Below are 20,791 nucleotides of genomic sequence, written 5' to 3'. Positions count from 1 at the left end.
ACCCGCCCGCGTGAAGTCTCTGGACAAAAACTGATTTCTCGGCAAAATCACCCGGACGGGTGTTTTTGGGTTGGCAAAACACCCGCCCGCGTGTTTCTTTCTACATTGCGCGACTTTCTTAAAATGATCATAACTTCCTCATCCGGGATCCGATTGAGGCATGCAAGATACCCACGCGAAGCTCTTTTGATGATGAAGACAATGGTGGTCTGAGGAGTGCATTTGGATTTTATATTCACAGTGAAATTTCAGTTTGAATCAGACCTCTGAATTTGGCTTGGCACCTTGACATGTCTCCACCCTCTTCTCGGACCCCAATCAACCCATGGCCCTCGACATCGTTGTATTCTATGATTGTGAATACCCAGATTCACATCACATAATAGTGAAGTTTGTACTAACTTGCTTGTCCCAAGGCATTTGCAGAACAACTGGTTAACAACGATTGCACCTTTTCCTGATACTAAGGATGTGACGCCCCACTTTTCGAACCCTAAGACGATTGCATTTATTTTCTTTTATTGTCACGAATTAAATGACGAATTGTTATGTGGTTGCTTTGGTAACTTAATTTTGATTTGACCGAGTCAATTTCGCTGATTTTATGACGTGGCTTAAATTAATTGATGTGGAATGAAATATATATAGCGGTAAATTATATTTTAAGGGGAGTGAGATTTAATTAGGATCATAAATAATTATCTTGCCCTTTTATGGAGAAAATTTTGACCACTATTAATTATTGGAGAGGAATTCTTTTTCTTGGATTAAATTATTTATTTTGGGATAATTATCCAAATTAAATCCAAAGCCTAATTATCTTATTTCTTCATGATAAAAATCGACCCCTATTATTCTTCTAAGGGAGATTTCGAAATCTCCCAATTTTTGGGAGAAGGGAATTTATTCATTATTCATTTTGATCCCTTAGCTATTTCTTTCCATGATTTAATTGGAATATCCTAGCAAATCTTTCCTTACCTTAATTTATTAAAGATTTAGAAATTATTTTCCTTGTGGGAGAAGTAAATCACATGCCTACTACCATATAATTTGGGAGGATTTTTATTCTACTCCGTATTATCTTATTCTGCTCCGTGAAATACAAATTTAATCATAGGCTAATTAAATAGCCCATGATTTTTGAAAATCCTCCTTATTTCTCCCTCAAATTCACGCCAATCATCCCCCCCCAAATCTCTCAAATCTTTATTTGATTATTCTCCCAAATCTTCAATTAATTGTGGGATATTTTATTTTCAACTCTATAAATATAGACTAACTAAATCCCTAACCCTAGCCACCACAAACCACACACCTACACACTCTCTCTCACACGCCATTCTCTCTTCTCCACTCCTCCCACACTTGTTCTTCTACTCTACTCAAGATCCTTTCGATTTGCCAAGAGTTTGTTGAAGAATCAAGAGTTATATTTGTTTCTACCGATTGTTTCGTTTAAGAAAGGTACAATCAAATCTCTATTCTTCATTCCTCTCCATCTAAACTTTCTTTGACTCCCTCATGCATATAGTGAGTGTAGGGGATTCAAATCTAAGGGTTTAATCGGTGGGAATTTGTATTTGTATGTGTGTATGCGTTTTGAATGAAATTGTATGAAGATTTAATGAATCATTGGTGAACGATGTATGATTATATGAAAGCATGAGAGTGAGGACTCTTTTAAGAATGTTTGTGTGTTAAAACCATGAAAAGGGTGTGTTTGAATGAATGGGGATAAAACCCTAATTCGAATGTTGAAATATGAAAAACTGTGAGTTCGAACAGTAGGTTCCGACACATTTTTGACCAAACAAATGAACTCTTTTTTGTTCGATTCTTTTTTCTAAGTAAACTTCATGATGTCTTCTATGTTGTGTGTGAATTTTAACCCATTTGGACAAAATATGAATATTTGGTGAATTGTTGAAGTTGACTGGGCAATTCTGCCAGAAAATGTTTTCTCGAGCAGTAGGTTACGTTTTCGAATTGACCGACCAAAAAGGGGTATTTTGATATTAAATTTAAACTGGAAGTTATTTGATGAGTCTACTGCGTTTTGGTAAAGTTTTAGCCCCAACGGAAGTCGGGTGAATTTTTAATGATTTTTATAAAATGGTTGCGCAGTTCTGCCAGATTTTTATCTTTACAAGATGACTATATTGTTATGTTATAAGTGATATACATGATTTATATATGGGTTAAAGAACCACTCTATGATGAAGTGATGTGTTATTCAAAGATGTATGCTATGATGTGATTTCCATATGTTGATGGGGAAAAGGGAACCGTCGGGGACATGCATAATATTAAGTCAATGTTTGTGACTAATTGGTAATACACATCATCTAAAGGTGATAACGCGTGCGCGAAGTGTGATAACAAAGGAAAAGCAGTACTTGAAATCTAAACGGTCGAGGTAGGCTCTCTTTTAAATAAGGACTATGTCCTAATGTTTTATCGATGGAAATAACTATGATTATCATGCCTTGATTTGTTTTTACGTGCCTATCTGATGTGGCTTTTTGCCACTATTATATAAATCGAATTCGGGTCCTCGTACGGCCGCAAACCCTACTTGGATTAGTGTACACCTATGGTAGACCGTGTGCTAGTGTACGGGCTGGCCGGTCTAGTGACCTGGTTTGCGGCCGCATTCCTTGTCATGTATTGGCAGATATGGTTGACGTCTATGGGAAAATGATTGCGCAGTCGCTATTTTGAACAATGGAAAATATTTTGGGTGCCTCGGGCCTTTCTAAAGTAAAACCCCGATGGTTACTTACGTATGGCATGATAACATATACTTTTATTTAAAATATTTTCGGCATGAGGCACTGAGTATTATTTTTATAGTACTCAGCCCTGCATATATTTTCCCTATGTGCAGGTTGAGCGGCGCCGAGCGGTTGGTGGTGTTGAGCAGGATAAAAATGAGAACTATGGTTGTTTTAAAACTCCGAGTGTTGTTGTGTCTTCACACATGACATCACTCTTCTCTTGGATGCTTCCTCTGTGATGTTTTCTTTACATACTTTTTGTTTAACTATAAAACTATTTTATTTGGGATGTTTGAAAACTCGTTACCTTTTTGAATAATGCTAAACCTTTAGTCTTTTTATTTATTAAACATAAATACTCTTGGTCGTTTTACTTATTAAGCTTAAATTCTTGGTCAAACCCTTGTTAAAACCCTAGCCTTCTATGTCTGTTCATTAAGTCCTTTTAAATCACGATCGCCCGCATTTATTAACCCTAAAGTGCGGTCGTAATAGTTTGGTATCAGAGCCTCAGTTCTTTCCGCTCTGGACCCAAGAGTCTAGTTTGAGTCAAAATCTATTCATGTGTAAATTGGCTAAATGATAAACATCGAAAGCTCAACACCACAACTCGTCTCCGCCCAACCACGAAGAATGAGGTAACAAGTATCTTGATTTATATTGGTCCGAACCTGTGAAATGTTGGAAATTGCGATGGGAATATTACTCTTGTGAAAATAAAGATATTTCTATGGGAATCAAAGTTAATATGACATTTTGGAATTTTGGCTTGGATGTGAAATTGTTAATTGCGTTTATGCCAAAAATGATGAATATGGTTATGAAAATGAACTTGTATTTTTTTCACTCGAATATGTGTTAAACTTATATGAGTTGGATGAAATTATACTATGGTGATTATTCGATTGCATTATGACACAATATCTATGCGAGTGAACTTGAGCATGCTACTATGCCTAGTTGAAATTTGTGCTATGAATATAAAACTTTACGATAATAATAAACGTGGAGGCGCGAAATTCCTAGTGCAAGGCGAGTAGCCTATGGGGAAGTCGGCGTACCACTACTCGACTAAACAAGAAAAACGCACGAACTAATAACCTTGGAATTTAAACTCTTGACATGATGCTCAATCTTTTGATATATATAGTCATTTTCATATGCATCATGTTCTCAGCATCTCTCTTTGAAACATAAACCCCATTATCTCCTTCTATCCTTGGAATGATGCTGAGTTTTCTTTTCTTTTTTTTTGATGGCCCAACGGTATTATGCTCCGATGCAAAACCGCTACTCCTGCAATAGGGACCACCCAGTTGAGCGCTACCAAGACTACGAGTGGGATGGGAAGCTTTTCCTTATGTCCTACGTCACTGAGTTTTACAGTAGATGGATGAACGCTTACGCGTATGGGGGAGCCACACATCACGCGGGAATCAAAAAGCTCATCCACACTCTACCATCTCCTTGGAGCGAGTGGGTAGCCCAGGCGTCTGAGTCATTCACATGGTATAGCCCGCCCGAATACACACCGCGGGGGGACTTGGTCGGCCTTATAAAGGTGCTACTTCCGGCCATGACGACTGCATTCGACGGACCGCCACATGATCCACCTCCACATATCTATCCATCGGGTCAAGCCCGCATGCGGAAGTATCGCTACGACGAGGAGCCACATGTCTCCCGTGTTCCTAAGAGAAGGAGACTCGGGATGCGTATCTCGGCCTCTCTAAGAATAGACAGAGAGGTCGACAGGATGCTCGGGATGACCCCACCGGCCGTAGGTGCCGAGGAGGAAAGTGAGGGAGAGGAACCAGACGAGGAGGGGGAGGACCCACATGGAGAGAGTGTTGGAGAGACCGAGGAGAAGGAGGATGAGGATGGAGACATTTAGAAATGATAATTCTGGGATGTCTTGTTAAATTTTCCCCCATGTTTTGATACTTTATTACTTTTGCATGACCTTACCATTATCTTTCCACGTTGTCTTACCCTTTTTGCCTTTATTGTGATGGATACTAAGACCTCTTAGAGGCAACATTTTGATATTTCTATGGGGAATTCTTGTCTTTTGCTATCCTGTTGTGTAATGATTTGGTACCATCCTTTATTATCTTTTTGTGCGATTATCTTTTGCTAGCCTATAGCGCAATCACCTTTTGTTATACTATTTTGTAATTGTCATTTTCTATCATATGGCACAATTACATTTGATGTACTATTGCGCAACTATCTTTTACTACTCGATTGCACAATTGCTTTTTGCCATGATTTGAAATTATCCTTGTTATTCCATTATGCAATTGTCTTTTGTTATACTATTGTGCAAATATCCTTTACTACCTTATTGTGCAATTATCTTTTGACTACTCAATTGTACAATTGCCTTTTGCCATCTTATTATGCAATTGTATTATTCTGTTGTGCAACTGCCTTTTACCATCCTATTGTGCCCTTATATTATGCTATTCCATTGTACAATTGTCTTTTGTTACACTATTAAACAATTACCTTTTACCATCCTGTTGAGCTATCGCATTTTGCTATCTTATGTTACAATTACCTCTTGCTAGGCTATTTTGTAATTGCGCTCTTGCTATCATTTTGTGAACTTGTATTTTGATATCCTTGCAAAAGCCCTTTATTATCCTATGATGCAATTGTCCCTTGAACCCCACTTTTCAACTATACCACATGACTATTCTTAGATTTTGAATAAATGCGATAATAACTCGTGTGATAATGAATCAGAATGCCGCCAAGACGTAACATAAGACGTGGGAACCCTGAACCTACCCCTCAGACGATGGAGGAAAGTGTGACACAACCCATACCTCCACCTCCTCCACTGTCGGTTGACCGTGAAATCGTGAAGCTATTCCTAGAGCAAAAACCTCCCGTCTTTGATGGAATGGGAGAATCGGCCAAGGCCGAATCTTGGATACGCGCATTGGAGCTCATCTTCGCAATCCTAGGGTGCAATGACAAAGAACGGTTGAGTTGTGTGACCTACCAACTAACCGAGGCTGTTGACTTCTGATGGGACACCAGGATAAAGACAATGCCCCGAGATCAAGCAGATGGGATGACTTGGGAAGGCTTCAAGACCGAAATGTATAATAAGTACGTACCAAAGAGCTATCGGAAGGCAAGGGCGTCAGAATTTTATAATTTGACCCAAGGGCGCATGACCGTGACTGAATACGACCGCGCGCTCAACAGCATGACCCAGTATGCACCTGATCAAGTCGATACTGACGAGAAGCTGGCTGAAAAGTTCCGTGAGGGACTAAGACATGAAATAAAGATGTCGTTGGCTAGTCGTGGGAGACTACCCTACGCGGAAGCGTTAGCCCTTGCGCTAGATATTGAGGCAGCTATGCCCAAGGAGAGAATGAAGGAAAACACTACTTTGGCACTACCTCCACCACACCACTCTCGAGAGAAGAGGAAGTGGGAGGAGAATAGAACCCCGTACGACAACAAGAGATACCAGCCCACCCAGAACCGACCACAGTATGGGGGAGGGCAAAACCCATCCAACCTGAGAGGCGATTTCCGACCTAAGCCACCCCAATGCAATGTGTGCTCCAAGTACCACTTTGGAGAGTGCAGAATCAAGAACACCACTAAGTGCTTTAACTGTGAGGGAAACGACCACTTCTCTAGAGAGTGTCCGAGCTAGAGGGTGGCAATGGAGTCGAGGCAGAACACTCAAGGACCCCGCCAGCAGCCAAGAGCACCGCAAATGGAATCAAGGGGAAATCGCGATCAACCTCCGCGACAACAACAACCTTACCGCCTAAGACTTCCTTCCCAGGCTAGAGCATATGCCTTGAGTCGGAAACAACCCAAGATTGAACAAGGAAGTCACGAAAATGGAAACCTGGCAGGTATGGGCAAAATCCTCGACACTCCTATCGTTGTGTTGTTTGATACGGGCGCATCGCATTCATTCATATCTGAATTATGTGTGGACACCTTAAGTTTGCCTGCTTACAAATCTGAACATAAGATGATGGTGTCCTCACCAGTGGGAGGGGTAATAGAGGTTTCTCGAACATGCTCTAACGTAGAAATTATTATGGGAGAACTTAAACTAGTCACTCACAACCTACAAGTCATGGCAATGGGGGATATTGACATAATTTTGGGAATGGATTGGCTAGCTGCGAATTTTGCTACTATTCGTTGCAAGGAGAGACAAATATCTCTGCAAGCCCCGGGGGAAGAACCCACCATATACTATGGAATCTCGATGAACCGGCGAACGTCTATCATCTCCGCGCTTCAAGCTAGTACGATGGTGAGAAAAGGGCGTCCTGCTTATCTTGTCTATCTACAAGGAGAGGAGAAAGGAGAAAGGAAAGTGGAAGATGTTGTCGTTGTACGAGAATTTCCAGACGTGTTCTCCGAAGCTTTGCCTGGACCACCGCCAGATCGACAGTTGGAGTTCACAATCGACCTAGAGCCAGGGTCGGTGCCTGTGTCCAAGGCACCATGCCGAATGGCGCCTAAAGAGTTAGAGGAACTCAAGATACAACTTCAAGAGCTTATGGACCTGGGTTTCATTAGACCCAGTGTCTCACCGTGGGGCGCTCCTGTGCTTTTTGTCAAGAAGAAGGATGGGTCGATGAGGATGTGTATCGACTATAGAGAGTTGAACAAGATGACCCTCAAGAACAAGTATCCACTGCCGAGAATAGATGACCTATTCGATCAACTCCGCGGAACCGGTGTGTTCTCCAAGATGGACTTAAGGTCCAGATACCACCAATTGAGGGTCCGAAGGGAAGATATACCAAAGACCACTTTTCGCACAAGATATGGTCACTACGAGTTCGTTATAATTCCGTTCGGATTGACAAATGCACCCGCAGTATTCATGGATTTGATGAACTGAGTATTCCACCCATACTTGGATAAATTCGTCTTGGTCTTCATAGATGACGTACTTGTTTACTCGAAGAATTAGAAAGAGCACGAGGAGCATCTGCGAATCACCTTGGAGACATTGAGGACCGAGAAGCTATACGCCAAATTCAGCAAGTGTGAGTTTTGGCTGAAAGAAGTCAACTTTCTAGGTCACATTGTGTCGGCCTAAGGAATCCGAATGGATCCCGCCAAGGTTGAGGCGGTACAACAATGGAAGGCACCTTCGACACCAAACAAAATTCGAAGTTTCCTGGGTTTGGCAGGATATTACCGAAGGTTTATAGAAGGATTCTCCAAGATAGCGAGGCCAATGACCCAGCAACTCAAGAAGGGGGTAAAAGTCAATTGGACCCCAGAGTGTGAGGCAAGTTTTCAACTTTTGAAGGAGAAACTGACCACTGCACCAATCTTGGTTGTGCCAGAGCCCGGACTGAGCTACATGGTCTACACCGACGCTTCGAAAGTGGGACTTGGGTGTGTTATGATGCAAAACAACAGAGTGATTGCATACGCATCACGACAATTGAGGCCACACGAGTTGAACTATCCAACCCACGACTTGGAGCTAGCAGCGGTTGTACACGCCCTAAAGATTTGGAGGCATCATCTCTACGGGGTACGATGTGAAATGTTTACGGGCCACAAAAGCATGAAATACTTTTTCGAGCAAAAGGATTTAAACATGTGACAACGAAGATGGCTCGAATTGGTGAAGGACTACGATTGCGGCATCAATTACCACCCCGGCAAGGCAAATGTAGTGGCAAATGCCTTGAGCCGGAAGGGCCATCCCCAACTGGCCACTTTTCTCACCAAAGAAGAAAGCTTGATACGCGAATTTAGCAAGATGCGTTTAGAAGTGGTAAGGGCACCCGAAACAGTGGAAGGCCGAATTGCCACCTTGGTGGTTACACTTGATCTAAGAACAAGAATTGTTGAAGCCCAACGAATGGATACGAAATTGGAAGAAATTCGAGTCGAAGTAAGAACTGGCGAATCTGGGAATTTCCATGAGGAATCCGACAATGCCTTCACTTTCGAATGGAGACTCTGCATACCGAGTGACGAAGGACTCAAAAATGAAATCATGAGTGAAGCACATGAGACTCCTTACACCGCCCACCCGGGGAGTACGAAGATGTATCAAGACTTGAAGAAGACCTTTTGGTGGAATGGTATGAAGAGGGATATAGCGGCATTTGTGGAGCGCTGCTTAGCCTGCCAACAGGTGAAGGCTCTACATCAACGACCGTATGGAAAGTTGCAACCACTAGAAATTCCCGAGTGAAAATGGGAGCACATCGCCATGGATTTTGTGACAGCATTGCCAAAGACGGAAAGAGGGAATACTGACATATGGGTAATTATAGACCGACTCACCAAGAGTGCACACTTCATACCGATTCCCATAGTGCGACTGCATGGAGTCCCAGTGACGATCACGTCTGACCGTGACCCGAAGTTCACTTCAAGATTTTGGATCAGCCTACAACGGGAGCTAGGAACTTGTTTGAATTTTAGCACAGCGTTTCACCCGCAGACAGATGGGCAGTCTGAAAGAACGATCCAAACTCTCGAGGATATGTTGAGAGCTGTGGTGCTCGACCGAGGAGGAAGTTGGGAGTCCGCAGTACCACTGATTGAGTTCGCCTAGAACAACAGTTTCCAGGAAACAATAAATATGGCGCCGTATGAAGCCTTGTATGGGAGAAAATGTAGATCCCTGCTCTACTGGGACGAAGTTGGCGAGAGAAGAATACTTGGACCCGATGCAGTTGAAGAAATGGTTGGAATGGTCCGACAAATTCGTGAAAGGATAAAAGAAGCTCAAGACAGACATAAGTCATACGCGGATGCACGACGAACCGACTTGCAATTTCAAGCTGGCGACAAAGTTTTCCTCAAAGTATCCCCGTCGAAAGGGATAACACGTTTCGGCGTCAAGGGAAAATTAACACCGCGATTTATTGGGCCTTATGAAATCCTTAAAGGAGTGGGTCCTGTTGCATACCGTTTGGCGATACCCCCAAGCCTTGGAAATGTGCACAACGTCTTTCATGTGTCGCAGTTGCGAAAATATGTGTTTGACCCGAAGCACGTGATTCACTACAAGGGAGTCGCGTTGAACCCGGACTTGAGCTACGAAGAGAGACCCCAAACGATATTAGACAGAAAGGTCCAAAATGTAAGAAATAAACCAGTTGCTTACGTGAAAGTACATTGGAGAAACCACGGGCATGAAGAAGCCACGTGGGAGCTCGAGGACAAGATGATGGAGTTATACCCAGAACTCTTCCCATGAGAGTACCAAATTTCGGGATGAAATTTCTTTTAAGGGTGGTAGGATGTGACGCCCCACTTTTCGAACCCTAAGAAGATTGCATTTATTTTCTTTTATTGTAATGAATTAAATGACGAATTGTTATGTGGTTGCTTTGGTAACCTAATTTTGATTTGACCGAGTCAATTTCGTTGATTTTATGACGTGGCTTAAATTAATTGATGTGGAATGAAATATATATTGCGGTAAATTATATTTTAAGGGGAGTGAGATTTAATTAGGATCATAAATAATTACCTTGCCCTTTTATGGAGAAAATTTCGACCACTATTAATTATTGGAGAGGAATTCTTTTTCATGGATTAAATTATTTATTTTGGGATAATTATCCAAATTAAATCCAAAGCCTAATTATCTTATTTCTTCATGATAAAAATCGACCCCTATTATTCTTCTAAGGGAGATTTCGAAATCTCCCAATTTTTGGGAGAAGGGAATTTATTCATTATTCATTTTGATCCCTTAGCTATTTCTTTCCATGATTTAATTGGAATATCCTAGCAAATCTTCCATTACCTTAATTTATTAAAGATTTGGAAATTATTTTCCTTGTGGGAGAAGTAAATCACACGCCTACTACCATATAATTTGGGAGGATTTTTATTCTACTCCGTATTATCTTATTCTGCTCCGTGAAATATAAATTTAATCATAGGCTAATTAAATAGCCCATGATTTTTGAAAATCCTCCTTCTTTCTCCCTCAAATTCACGCCAATCATCCCTCCCAAATCTCTCAAATCTTTATTAGATTATTCTCCCAAATCTTCAATTAATTGTGGGATATTTTATTTTCAACTCTATAAATATAGACTAACTAAATCCCTAACCCTAGCCACCACAAACCACACGCCTACACACTCTCTCTCACACGCCATTCTCTCTTCTCCACTCCTCCCACACTTGTTCTTCTACTCTACTCAAGATCCTTTCGATTTGCCAAGAGTTTGTTGAAGAATCAAGAGTTATATTTGTTTCTACCGATTGTTTCGTTCAAGAAAGGTACAATCAAATCTCTATTCTTCATTCCTCTCCATCTAAACTTTCTTTGACTCCCTCATGCATATAATGAGTGTAGGGGATTCAAATATAAGGGTTTAATCGGTGGGAATTTGTATTTGTATGTGTGTATGCGTTTTGAATGAAATTGTATGAAGATTTAATGAATCATTGGTGAACGATGTATGATTGATTATATGAAAGCATGAGAGTGAGGACTCTTTTAAGCATGTTTGTGTGTTAAAACCATGAAAAGGGTGTGTTTGAATGAATGGGGATAAAACCCTAATTCGAATGTTGAAACATGAAAAACTGTGAGTTCGAACAGTAGGTTCTGACACGTTTTTGACCAACCAAATGAACTTCTTTTTGTTCGATTCTTTTTTCTAAGTAAACTTCATGATGTCTTCTGTGTTGTGTGTGAATTTCAACCCATTTGCACAAAATATGAACTTTTGGTGAATTGTTGAAGTTGATTGTGCAATTCTGCCAGAAAATATTTTCTCGACCAGTAGGTTACGTTTTCGAATTGACCGACCAAAAAGGGGTATTTTGATATTAAATTTAAACTGGAAGTTATTTGATGAGTCCACTGCATTGTGGTAAAGTTTTAGCCCCAACGGAAGTCGGGTAAATTTTTAATGATTTTTACAAAATGGTTGCGCAGTTCTGCCAGATTTTTATCTTTACAAGATGACTATATTGTTATGTTATAAGTGATAAACATGATTTATATATGGGTTAAAGAACCACTCTATGATGAAGTGATGTGTTATTCAAAGATGTATGCTATGATGTGATTTCCATATGTTGATGGGGAAAAGGGAACCATCGGGGACATGCATAATATTAAGTCAATGTTTGTGACTAATTGGTAATACACATCATCTAAAGGTGATAACGCGTGCGCGAAGTGATAACAAAGGAAAAGCAGTACTTGAAATCTAAACGGTCGAGGTGGGCTCTCTTTTAAATAAGGACTATGTCCTAATGTTTTATCGATGGAAATAACTATGATTATCATGCCTTGATTTGTTTTTACGTGCCTATCTGATGTGGCTTTTTGCCACTATTATATAAATCGAATTCGGGTCCTCGTAGGGCCGCAAACTCTATTTGAATTAGTGTACACCTATGGTAGACCATGTGCTAGCGTACGGGCTGGCCGGTCTAGTGACCTGGTTTGCGGCCGCATTCCTTGTCATGTATTGGCAGATATGGTTGACGTCTATGTGAAAATGACTGCGCAGTCGCTATTTTAAACAATGGAAAATATTTTGGGTGTCTCGGGCCTTTCTAAAGTAAAACCCCGATGGTTACTTACGTATGGCATGATAACATATACTTTTATTTAAAATGTTTTCGGCATGAGGCACTTAATATTATTTTTATAGTACTCAGCCCTGCATATGTTTTTCCTATGTGCAGGTTGAGCGGCGACGAGCGGTTGGTGGTGTTGAGCAGGATAAAAATGAGAACTATGGTTGTTTTAAAACTCCGAGTGTTGTTGTGTCTTCACACATGACATCACTCTTCTCTTGAATGCTTCCGCTGTGATGTTTTCTTTACATACTTTTTGTTTAACTATAAAACTGTTTTATTTGGAATGTTTGAAAACTCGTTACCTTTTTGAATAATGCTAAACCTTTTAGTCTTTTTATTTATTAAACATAAATACTCTTGGTCGTTTTACTTATTAAGCTTAAATTCTTGGTCAAACCCTTGTTGAAACCCTAGCCTTCTATGTCTGTTCATTAAGTCCTTTTAAATCACGATCGCCCGCATTTATTAACCCTAAAGTGCGGTCGTGACAAAGGAGCATAAACATATAACTTTGAGAGAAATTCCAAGGACAAAAATATGTCATGTCTTCTAGCAATGAGAAAAAACTAGCTATCATTTTAAACCAAGTTAAGATAAGTTAAAAACCAGACAGTTAGCTTCCATCCTTACTTGCTATTGGTTGAGTGGCTGTATCTTTTACTACGTGAATTGTTCTTGCTGAGAGACGATCCCTTAAGCTTTGCCCCTTTCGCACTTAACACGCCTGATCCGATGGCAGTGGATACATACCATTGTATGATAGAATGGTTTAGAGATGAGTGCCCAACGCCATTCTTCACCCAAAATGGGAGAAACGTGTGGGAGTTTGGAGCGGATGATGAGAAGTGGAATCTACCGTTCAACATGAGGATAACTAGTGATTCACAGTTTTGTGTTGTGCTCGACCTTCCCCAAATAATTGATGGGCTTCACTGATCTCAGAATATGGAGCTTTGTGTGCAGACCACTCAGGAAGTCTACAGAATCCTGCCGAAGAAATCGAACCTCACTACAGTCAAGGTCATCTATGTCATCCTAGAGGCTCGGTTACAACTCTCCCTCACTGCAGCAGTGCAATCCCTCAACAAGAGCAACAAGTACACCTCATTTGAGCTCGTGGGCTACCTGGTCGAGGAGCTGAGAGACGAGAACAACTACAACTGATATTGATTACCAGGAATGGAAAGGATGGCGACTGGATCCAAGTGATTGCAGATTTCTAGGCTTATTGCATTATCTTTTATTTAGTTTTTAAATTAAGAAAGTTAGGATTTCATGGGATTTGAATATATTAGGGATTGATTGAATAATTGAATTAATTAGAGCAAATTTGATGGGATTATTGTCTACTGCACTCATATATATTCCATAGGGGAGTTTGAAGAATGTATCCAGAGAGATCAAAGTTATTAGGCGGTGAAAACCGAGGCCTCGGTGAGAGGATTATTATCTATTTTATTTCCAAGTTCTGTTGGTTCTTGTTTACTAAAGCTTGAGAGTTATTTTCTGTTCTTTATCTTTGAGTTATTTTCTGTTCTTTATCTTTGAGTTGTTCTTTACGTAAATTATGTGTCTCTTTACGTTTCGGTTTGTCTCGATTACACAATTGATCTATTCTGTCACAACAGTAGCAATAACATTATGTTGTTTTCGCAGATACATTGCCACCACCACTTCTATCTTTCCACGTCTAAACGACAGCCCAAGGATGGAGACGAAAGTTGAGTCCTATGTATCTTAACTTAAACTTCTAATTTTGATGTTTTCATGATAATGACTGTAGCATGGAAACAAATTAATTTCTGAAGGAAGATTTGAAGTAGAAGAAAGATATCATGGTTTGAGAACATTTTCTACACTATAGGTAGAAGATATCAAGTTATTGCTTGTGATATTATGTGGAAGCTCAAGATTCGGGGGTGAGAGAGATACACAGTGGATGGTCAGCTAAGTTATTGATATGCATTTTGCAGGATTTTGAAGTTAATTACTTCCACGACAACATCGATGGTGTAGATTTTGTTTTTATTGTTAACCCCCTCTTTCGGCATATAGAGAATGACATACAGAGACGAAATCATATTTTACGTGTTAATTTTTAAAGGAAAGGTCAATTTTGGTCCTAAACATACGGCCGATATACGAATTTGGTCCAAAATATTCACTTTTTTTAAAAACAGGTCCATAACAAATGAAATTCATGTCGATCCGGTCCATTTTTAACGGTTCCGTTAATTTTTTACGGTCAACCGTTGATTAGCAAAATTTTGACCCGATATAGACTTAATCTCAGATTATTAGTCATCTAATTATAGCAAATGTTCAGGGCGTATTTGATATTGATAATGGATATGTTGGACTAGTTTGGCGGTATTTTGTTCTATTTTTCTGCTTCATCTTCGACGACATTGTAGTCCATAATGCTATGTGGATGTTTCAAATCCAGTTTCAAAACCTTAATATGCATTTCAACATTGTCGGAATTCAGAAACATAGATTCAGGGGCTTACATTCAAGATTCAAAAATTCAAAATTCAAAATCGAAATTCAATTGCTTCGTCGGAAATGGAAATTGAGGTTGACGGTGACGGCTTCGTCATGACTATGGGCCGCCGCTGTCGCCGGAACTCCTGCAATAGCGCGACCTCTCCATATTCGACAAGTCCGACGGGTTTTGGACCAAGTTGCAGAGAAAGAAAATTAGGTTCTTGGTGGTATGGGAAAAAAGAAATGAAAGAGAGAATAAAAAATGATTTGTGAAATTGACCTTTACTCTAATTTTTATTACTTGAAATCTGCAAAACACGAAACTTAACCGGAAGAATAGTATTCTCTTTCTTGATGAAGTTTTAGAATTATGAGTACCTCATTACTGTTTTATCATGCTTCTATTAGAAGAGCCGGGTTCTAAAAGGAAAAAAATGATACACCCTCCGTCCCAACTAAGTTGAGTCGTATTCATTTTTAGTACGTCCCAACAAAGTTGAGTCGTATTCATTTTTTGACTAAAAACAAAACATTCAATCACTTTTACTTTATTTCATCATCTACTTTACTCTCTCTTTATCTTTCCTACTTTTTTCTCTTTCCTATTTTATTTTACTTTCATTTAATCTATTCAACACAATTTCTTAATCTCCGTGCCCAAAAGTTTTGTACCACTTAGTTGGGCCGGAGGGAGTAGTTAACATGCTAATGTAACCTCTATTTTCTCCTCCTTGCAGGATGTTCTGAAGCGCATGGTGTTGTTCTGCAAAGTTGCAGTCGTCGAGGTATGAACGATTTAAGTATAGAATAACCCTTGCATGCCTAGCTTTCTCAGAGGAAAGACTGTAAACTGCAGGATCCGTTGCATGTTCCCTGTGGTGAAATCAAATACCAAAGTTTTGATGGTTGATCCATCAGTAGAACACCAAGATCATCACTAGGAGATTTGATGACAATAGTGAAATCCAGAATGGTGAAATAGTCTTTGCACTTATGATCATCACTAGGGTAACATATTCAGATGTAATTGATGTACTAAACCAGTTAAAACACTACCTCAACAGAATAGAGTGTTGATAATTTAGATTGATGGTTTGCTGTAAATGCTAATTATTTTATTATGCTTCCTTGCTACTAATATCAAAGACTGAAAGATGTGTAGCACACTGTCATCAATTTCAAATCTATATTCCAAGATATCTTAGTTTTCAGAATGTGTATGTGTGTCAAGACTCATGTATTTTCGGCTTATGTTACAGCATATAATTGCATGTATACCCTTATAGATGTGCTAACTTCGTATCAGTTAATACTCCCCGTATTCAAAAAATAGAACCATTTGAAACAACACGGGTTTTAATGCATAATTGGTAAAGTAAGTGAGAAAAATTGGTAAAGTTAGAGAGATGAAAAGAAAAATGAGTGAAGTAAGAGAGAGGAGGAGAAAAAGTAGAGAAAGTAGAGTTAGTGGATTGTGGGGTCCGTGTTCTAAAATAGAAAGATTCTAAAGTTTTTAATTTTAAGAAACGGCCTAAAATGGAAATAGTTGCTATTCTTAAAAAACGGACGGAGTAGTTATACACTCATTAAAAAAACGTAGACCTGATCTGATCATCCAACAACCAACCTTCAATAAAAACAACTTTGGATAATGACTCTTATCCACAAAATTTGAAAGGCATTCATGGCACTGATGGCAGAGGGAAATAAAGAAGCAAAAGAGGAGATAACTCATAGTATTCTCGAAATACGGACCTTCCAAGACAAGATTTCCTAATGAGAATGTCATCCCAAATTTGACAGGATGGAAGAAAACAAGCATCGACTGCCAGGCAGAAAACAAAAATACAAACTTATTAATTTCAGTCAAACGTCTGTTGGGAGACAGCATTGACATAAACCATGTCCAAGCATAAGCATAAAGACTCAAAGATATAATTGCATCATATTCAGTTCAGAGAATCAAAATGATTTGGAAACTTACCAAGAGCATGCAAGTTATACCACCAGATAAGCAAATTGCAAAACCGCACAGTCTCTGCCAAAAGGAAGTAGAAAAGTTAATTATTTCCATGTGAGAGGACCCACTGCATAAAGGAGGATACAAAAACTTGTGGTGACTCGAAGGAGGATGCACCCGGCCCTGGGCAACCGATGGCGATTTTCCGACAGTCGAAGGCAGTGAGAAGTTGGAGTATGCCACAATTGGTGGTGCATCTTACTACTTCCTTAAGTTGCTTCTTTTGTTACAAGCTGTGGGGAAGAAAACTTGAGCTCATGGGAGCATTTGGAGTTGTAGCCAACATATTTGAGACCTTCAATTGAGAAAGAAAGAAAGAAAGAAAATTGCCTAATCCCTGCTGTTAAAATTTCCATTTTATTTTATTCTTGATGCAAAATTTGATGAAATATAATACGAGCACGAATCCAAGATTCAAACCTTCATATTTACTGATGGTTGAAAAGTGTTTGTTCATGTACACACTTCCTCCAGATAAATAATACATCATAATGAAACAAAAAGGAAAAGGGTGTAAAAGTCACTGGTTTTCTACTTAAGGTCTGATACTATACAGATACTAACCCTAATGTAGTGTATAAGCACAACAGAGGCTCCAGCACTGTTCAAACAGTGTATATCTTTTTCGCCTTTTTGGTCTTCCCCCGGCAAATAGGGCAGGTTGCTGAAGTTTCCACTATTCTGCAAAGCGAAAATCAGGTCACTCATGAATCATTTGAAACTACTGTAGAGGCTTTCATAGCTAAGTTCTGAAGCAATTGGGAACCCAAAATGTAGCGATAAAGATATAATAGGAGTCCTACGATAGGTACTGAAGCAATTGGGAAGCTAAAATGTAGAATGATGCATTGATATAATTTTCAACGTATTTAAAGCAAGGAAGAGCATTCTTCTTATCTCAATGCTTCAAAATCTCAGTGTTACCTATTTGCACATCCAAAACAAGCTACACAGTGTCCGCATGGAATAAAGAAACTATCCTTGGGAGCTTCAAAGCAAATAGCACAAGTATGGCCGCAATCTTCATCACCTTTGACCGGGTTTGCTTCAACACCAGCTTGTGCATCACCTTCATGATCTCCACCCTCTGAGGCAGAGGTGTCATCATCTTTTTGCAAAAGCAAAGGGTTTCTCTCAGATCCAATGCCAACAGGCGGATTGCTTGGCATATCTTGCTCGGTGCGCCGGAGGTGGTTCGTGAAGTAGTTGAAGAGTAGCATTAGAAGAATCAACCCACCTGCATTGATAATTTTTAAGATATTTTGATAAAGAATTATTGTTATATTTTCATACATTAATAGATAACATACCTGCTACCACGACATATGCAATCCAGCGAGGTCCATATGAAATTTTGACATAACAATTACCATTGACAATACCCTACAGCACACATAGAGGGTGAAGGTGAGAGTGTTCCTTATGGCAAATTGACAACTGATAAATGAAAGTCATATTTTCTGGAAATGATTTCATCCATCATTGTTAATGAAATAGAATCATCAGTACCATAAATTATTTTAATGGCCATACACCCGTGTATTATGGGTATTTCAGTAAAGGCTGTTTCACCGTAAAGCCTTATACATGTTCGAGACAGTACCCTCCATCTTAGACAAAGGGTAGCGATCAAGTCATGAAGTTCATTTGCGCAAAAAATATTATTCCATCAGATAAAGTACTCACAGGAACTTGACCAGGAGATGTAAGAACAACTGCATTTGCACCCATGAAAAACAGTGGGAAAGTGCATTTACCATCTGCAGGTCTACACTTGTAATATGGTTTTGTCGTGTCGTACATAGATGCCTTTATTGACATATTTAAATCAACCTGTTTAACATCTAAAATATGAGAACAATGCATAAAAAAAGTCATCAAGAATTGAAAATGGGGAAAAAGGAAACTTGGTCCAAGTATAAGCACTAATCTAAATGGGGAGTTTATTTCTTTATAAGTATTATTAATAGAGCGAGCAACCCCCCATAATGCCTTGATTAACTACAACATCAAGTGTACATGCCCAGAATTTTATATTTTCTTCAATTTATTTGCCTAGAGGACTCATTAGATTGCAATGACGTCACACACTCCACCACCCAATAAGAAACACTCACCAAGGAAATTTCAGGATTCAAGTTACCAACTCCAGTGTAATATGCTGAAGATTTCAAGATATCCTTCTGAATTGAGCCATTTTCTGCAACAATAACTAAGTGGGTTCCAGTGACAATTTCATAGAGGGAAAATAGAAAGGTTCTAATTTTAATCTCACCATGAATTATATTCCATGAAAAGGTTGTATTTGGATATGATGGGTCTTTAAGCCACTCAGCAAGCTCAGCATTCCCTGCCGGTATTTACAGAAAATTCCTTAAGGGTACTCATCAATAATCAGATGCTAAACTTGCGATCAACATACCAAATATGTGAAAAGATCGCCAACAGTTAGAAAATTGTTTATTTATAGGATACAGGCGATTAAAGACAGGCAACCAGAAAATTTGGGAAATTCAAGTGGTGATGCTAACGATTTAAGAGTCTTTAATTTTTATCAGTACAAAGTAACCACAGGGGAAATACAAATGATAACAAAACATTTGAAAAACAGCATGGATTGTAATCCAAGGCCCCTACCTAAAGCAGACCATGTTAACAAAAACATGTCAATTAACATTTGACGTCAAACCAGCGTGCCATTGAAATTTCGGCATACCCCTACTCTTTTCATTCAAACATAATGAAACACATCTTATAAAAAATAGAAATTAAAGCAATCAGTTGTTGACAAACTAAACTTTACCTTGAGCAATCACAAGACCTATAGAAGAGAAGCCCCATGAGGTAACACTATAAGATACATTAATTTGAGATCCTCCATTCAAATAATGCACCCATTCCTGCAGGACAAGGGGCATGAAGATATAAATCACTGTACCCTTTATTTTGTTAAAATAAACATGTTATTATTCTACTACAGTTAAAACACTCATTATGCTTCTGACCTTGTGGGTATTGGAAGGCAGAGAGATCTTGTGAGTCTCCTGCCATGTAACCATAACATCAAGGGCTGGAACTTCATAAAATCCAAACAACATCGAACTTTTGGCTGCACCAACTTCTACCACCTGGCACAAGCAAAAATCTCCTTAGAACACATTTTAATACAAATTTAAGCCAATCTGAAAATACCTCTATGGACTCCACAAACAAGGTGTTGGGCTGTATCAATATAGATGCATTGGGTCCAAGACGTAAATGCTCAGGGGAATACAGTCCAAACGCCATAGTTATGGCTACTGAAATCAGAAACAAAACACATAAGCAAAATCAAATAAACCTACCGTTCATCATATGATTCTTACAACAAATATTATCGCCCAATTATATCAATTGGAATCAACTAAGCAACAGATTTCACCCAAAGGAATCCAAAACTCTCACATAAAAACATTTCCAAATTACATCCAACCAAAAAAATTACCAAAAAACGAGAATGTGGTCGAAGCAATAAAGCACGACTTAGGATCGTCTGCATTAGCAGAGGTGGCGCCATTATGCATCGAGGAGGTGCCATTATACATCTGCGAGAAACGATCTGCATGAAATTGATCGCGCGGAAACTCCGGTGACCTCGCGGGAAACGGCCGCGGCGGCGACTCCGGCTGCTCCACCTCTGCCATCCCTGTCGAATTGCAGTAAACGCGGGTGTAATTTTGTTGACGACAATTGAAAATTTAGGTCGGCGTGGGAGCAGAGATTTCTCAAAATTGCAATTTTGCTTCGGTTTATTTATTGGAGACTGGGATTTTGGATTTGGATATGTTTTTTTTTCTATTTATTCAAGTAAAGTCGTTTGGTTTTCATTTGACTGGTGGTTAAACAGCGCGGCAGTTGAGCTGATTGG

General features: G+C 39.4%; 1 protein-coding gene across 2 annotated transcripts; it reads right to left on the bottom strand.

The window, feature by feature from the left end:
* Positions 1–17,294: 17,294 nt before the first annotated feature.
* Positions 17,295–20,763, bottom strand: LOC121799233 (E3 ubiquitin-protein ligase APD2-like). Of its 2 annotated transcripts, none has more exons than XM_042198559.1 (10): positions 20,369–20,763; positions 20,077–20,183; positions 19,890–20,012; positions 19,688–19,784; positions 19,160–19,234; positions 19,002–19,096; positions 18,571–18,717; positions 18,195–18,267; positions 17,809–18,121; positions 17,295–17,565 (listed from the first exon to the last, which is right to left on the bottom strand). In XM_042198559.1, exons 1-10 carry the CDS (start codon positions 20,565–20,567, stop codon positions 17,490–17,492), a joined length of 1,305 nt encoding a protein of 434 aa, XP_042054493.1. In that variant the 5' UTR covers positions 20,568–20,763; the 3' UTR covers positions 17,295–17,489. The 2 variants fall into 2 exon arrangements, with proteins under 2 accessions (XP_042054493.1, XP_042054494.1); XM_042198560.1 differs by having other exon boundaries at positions 19,002–19,084; positions 20,369–20,759.
* Positions 20,764–20,791: the final 28 nt, after the last annotated feature.

Source organism: Salvia splendens, chromosome 4 (assembly GCF_004379255.2).
Source record: "Salvia splendens isolate huo1 chromosome 4, SspV2, whole genome shotgun sequence".
Taxonomy (NCBI): Eukaryota; Viridiplantae; Streptophyta; class Magnoliopsida; order Lamiales; family Lamiaceae; genus Salvia; species Salvia splendens.
The sequence above is the reverse complement of the archived record's forward strand: the minus strand, read 5'-3'. Positions and strand labels throughout refer to the sequence as shown.

Excerpts from the sequence above, each read along its gene's own strand:
- LOC121799233 (XM_042198559.1), bottom strand. The coding sequence starts at position 20,567 with ATGGCAGAGGTGGAGCAGCCGGAGTCGCCGCCGCGGCCGTTTCCCGCG. Across the intron at positions 19,235-19,687 it reads AGGTCTTGTGATTGCTCAAG|GGAATGCTGAGCTTGCTGAG; the intron begins GTAAAGTTTAGT and ends AAATACCGGCAG. Across the intron at positions 18,718-19,001 it reads TGAATCCTGAAATTTCCTTG|GTTGATTTAAATATGTCAAT; the intron begins GTGAGTGTTTCT and ends GATGTTAAACAG.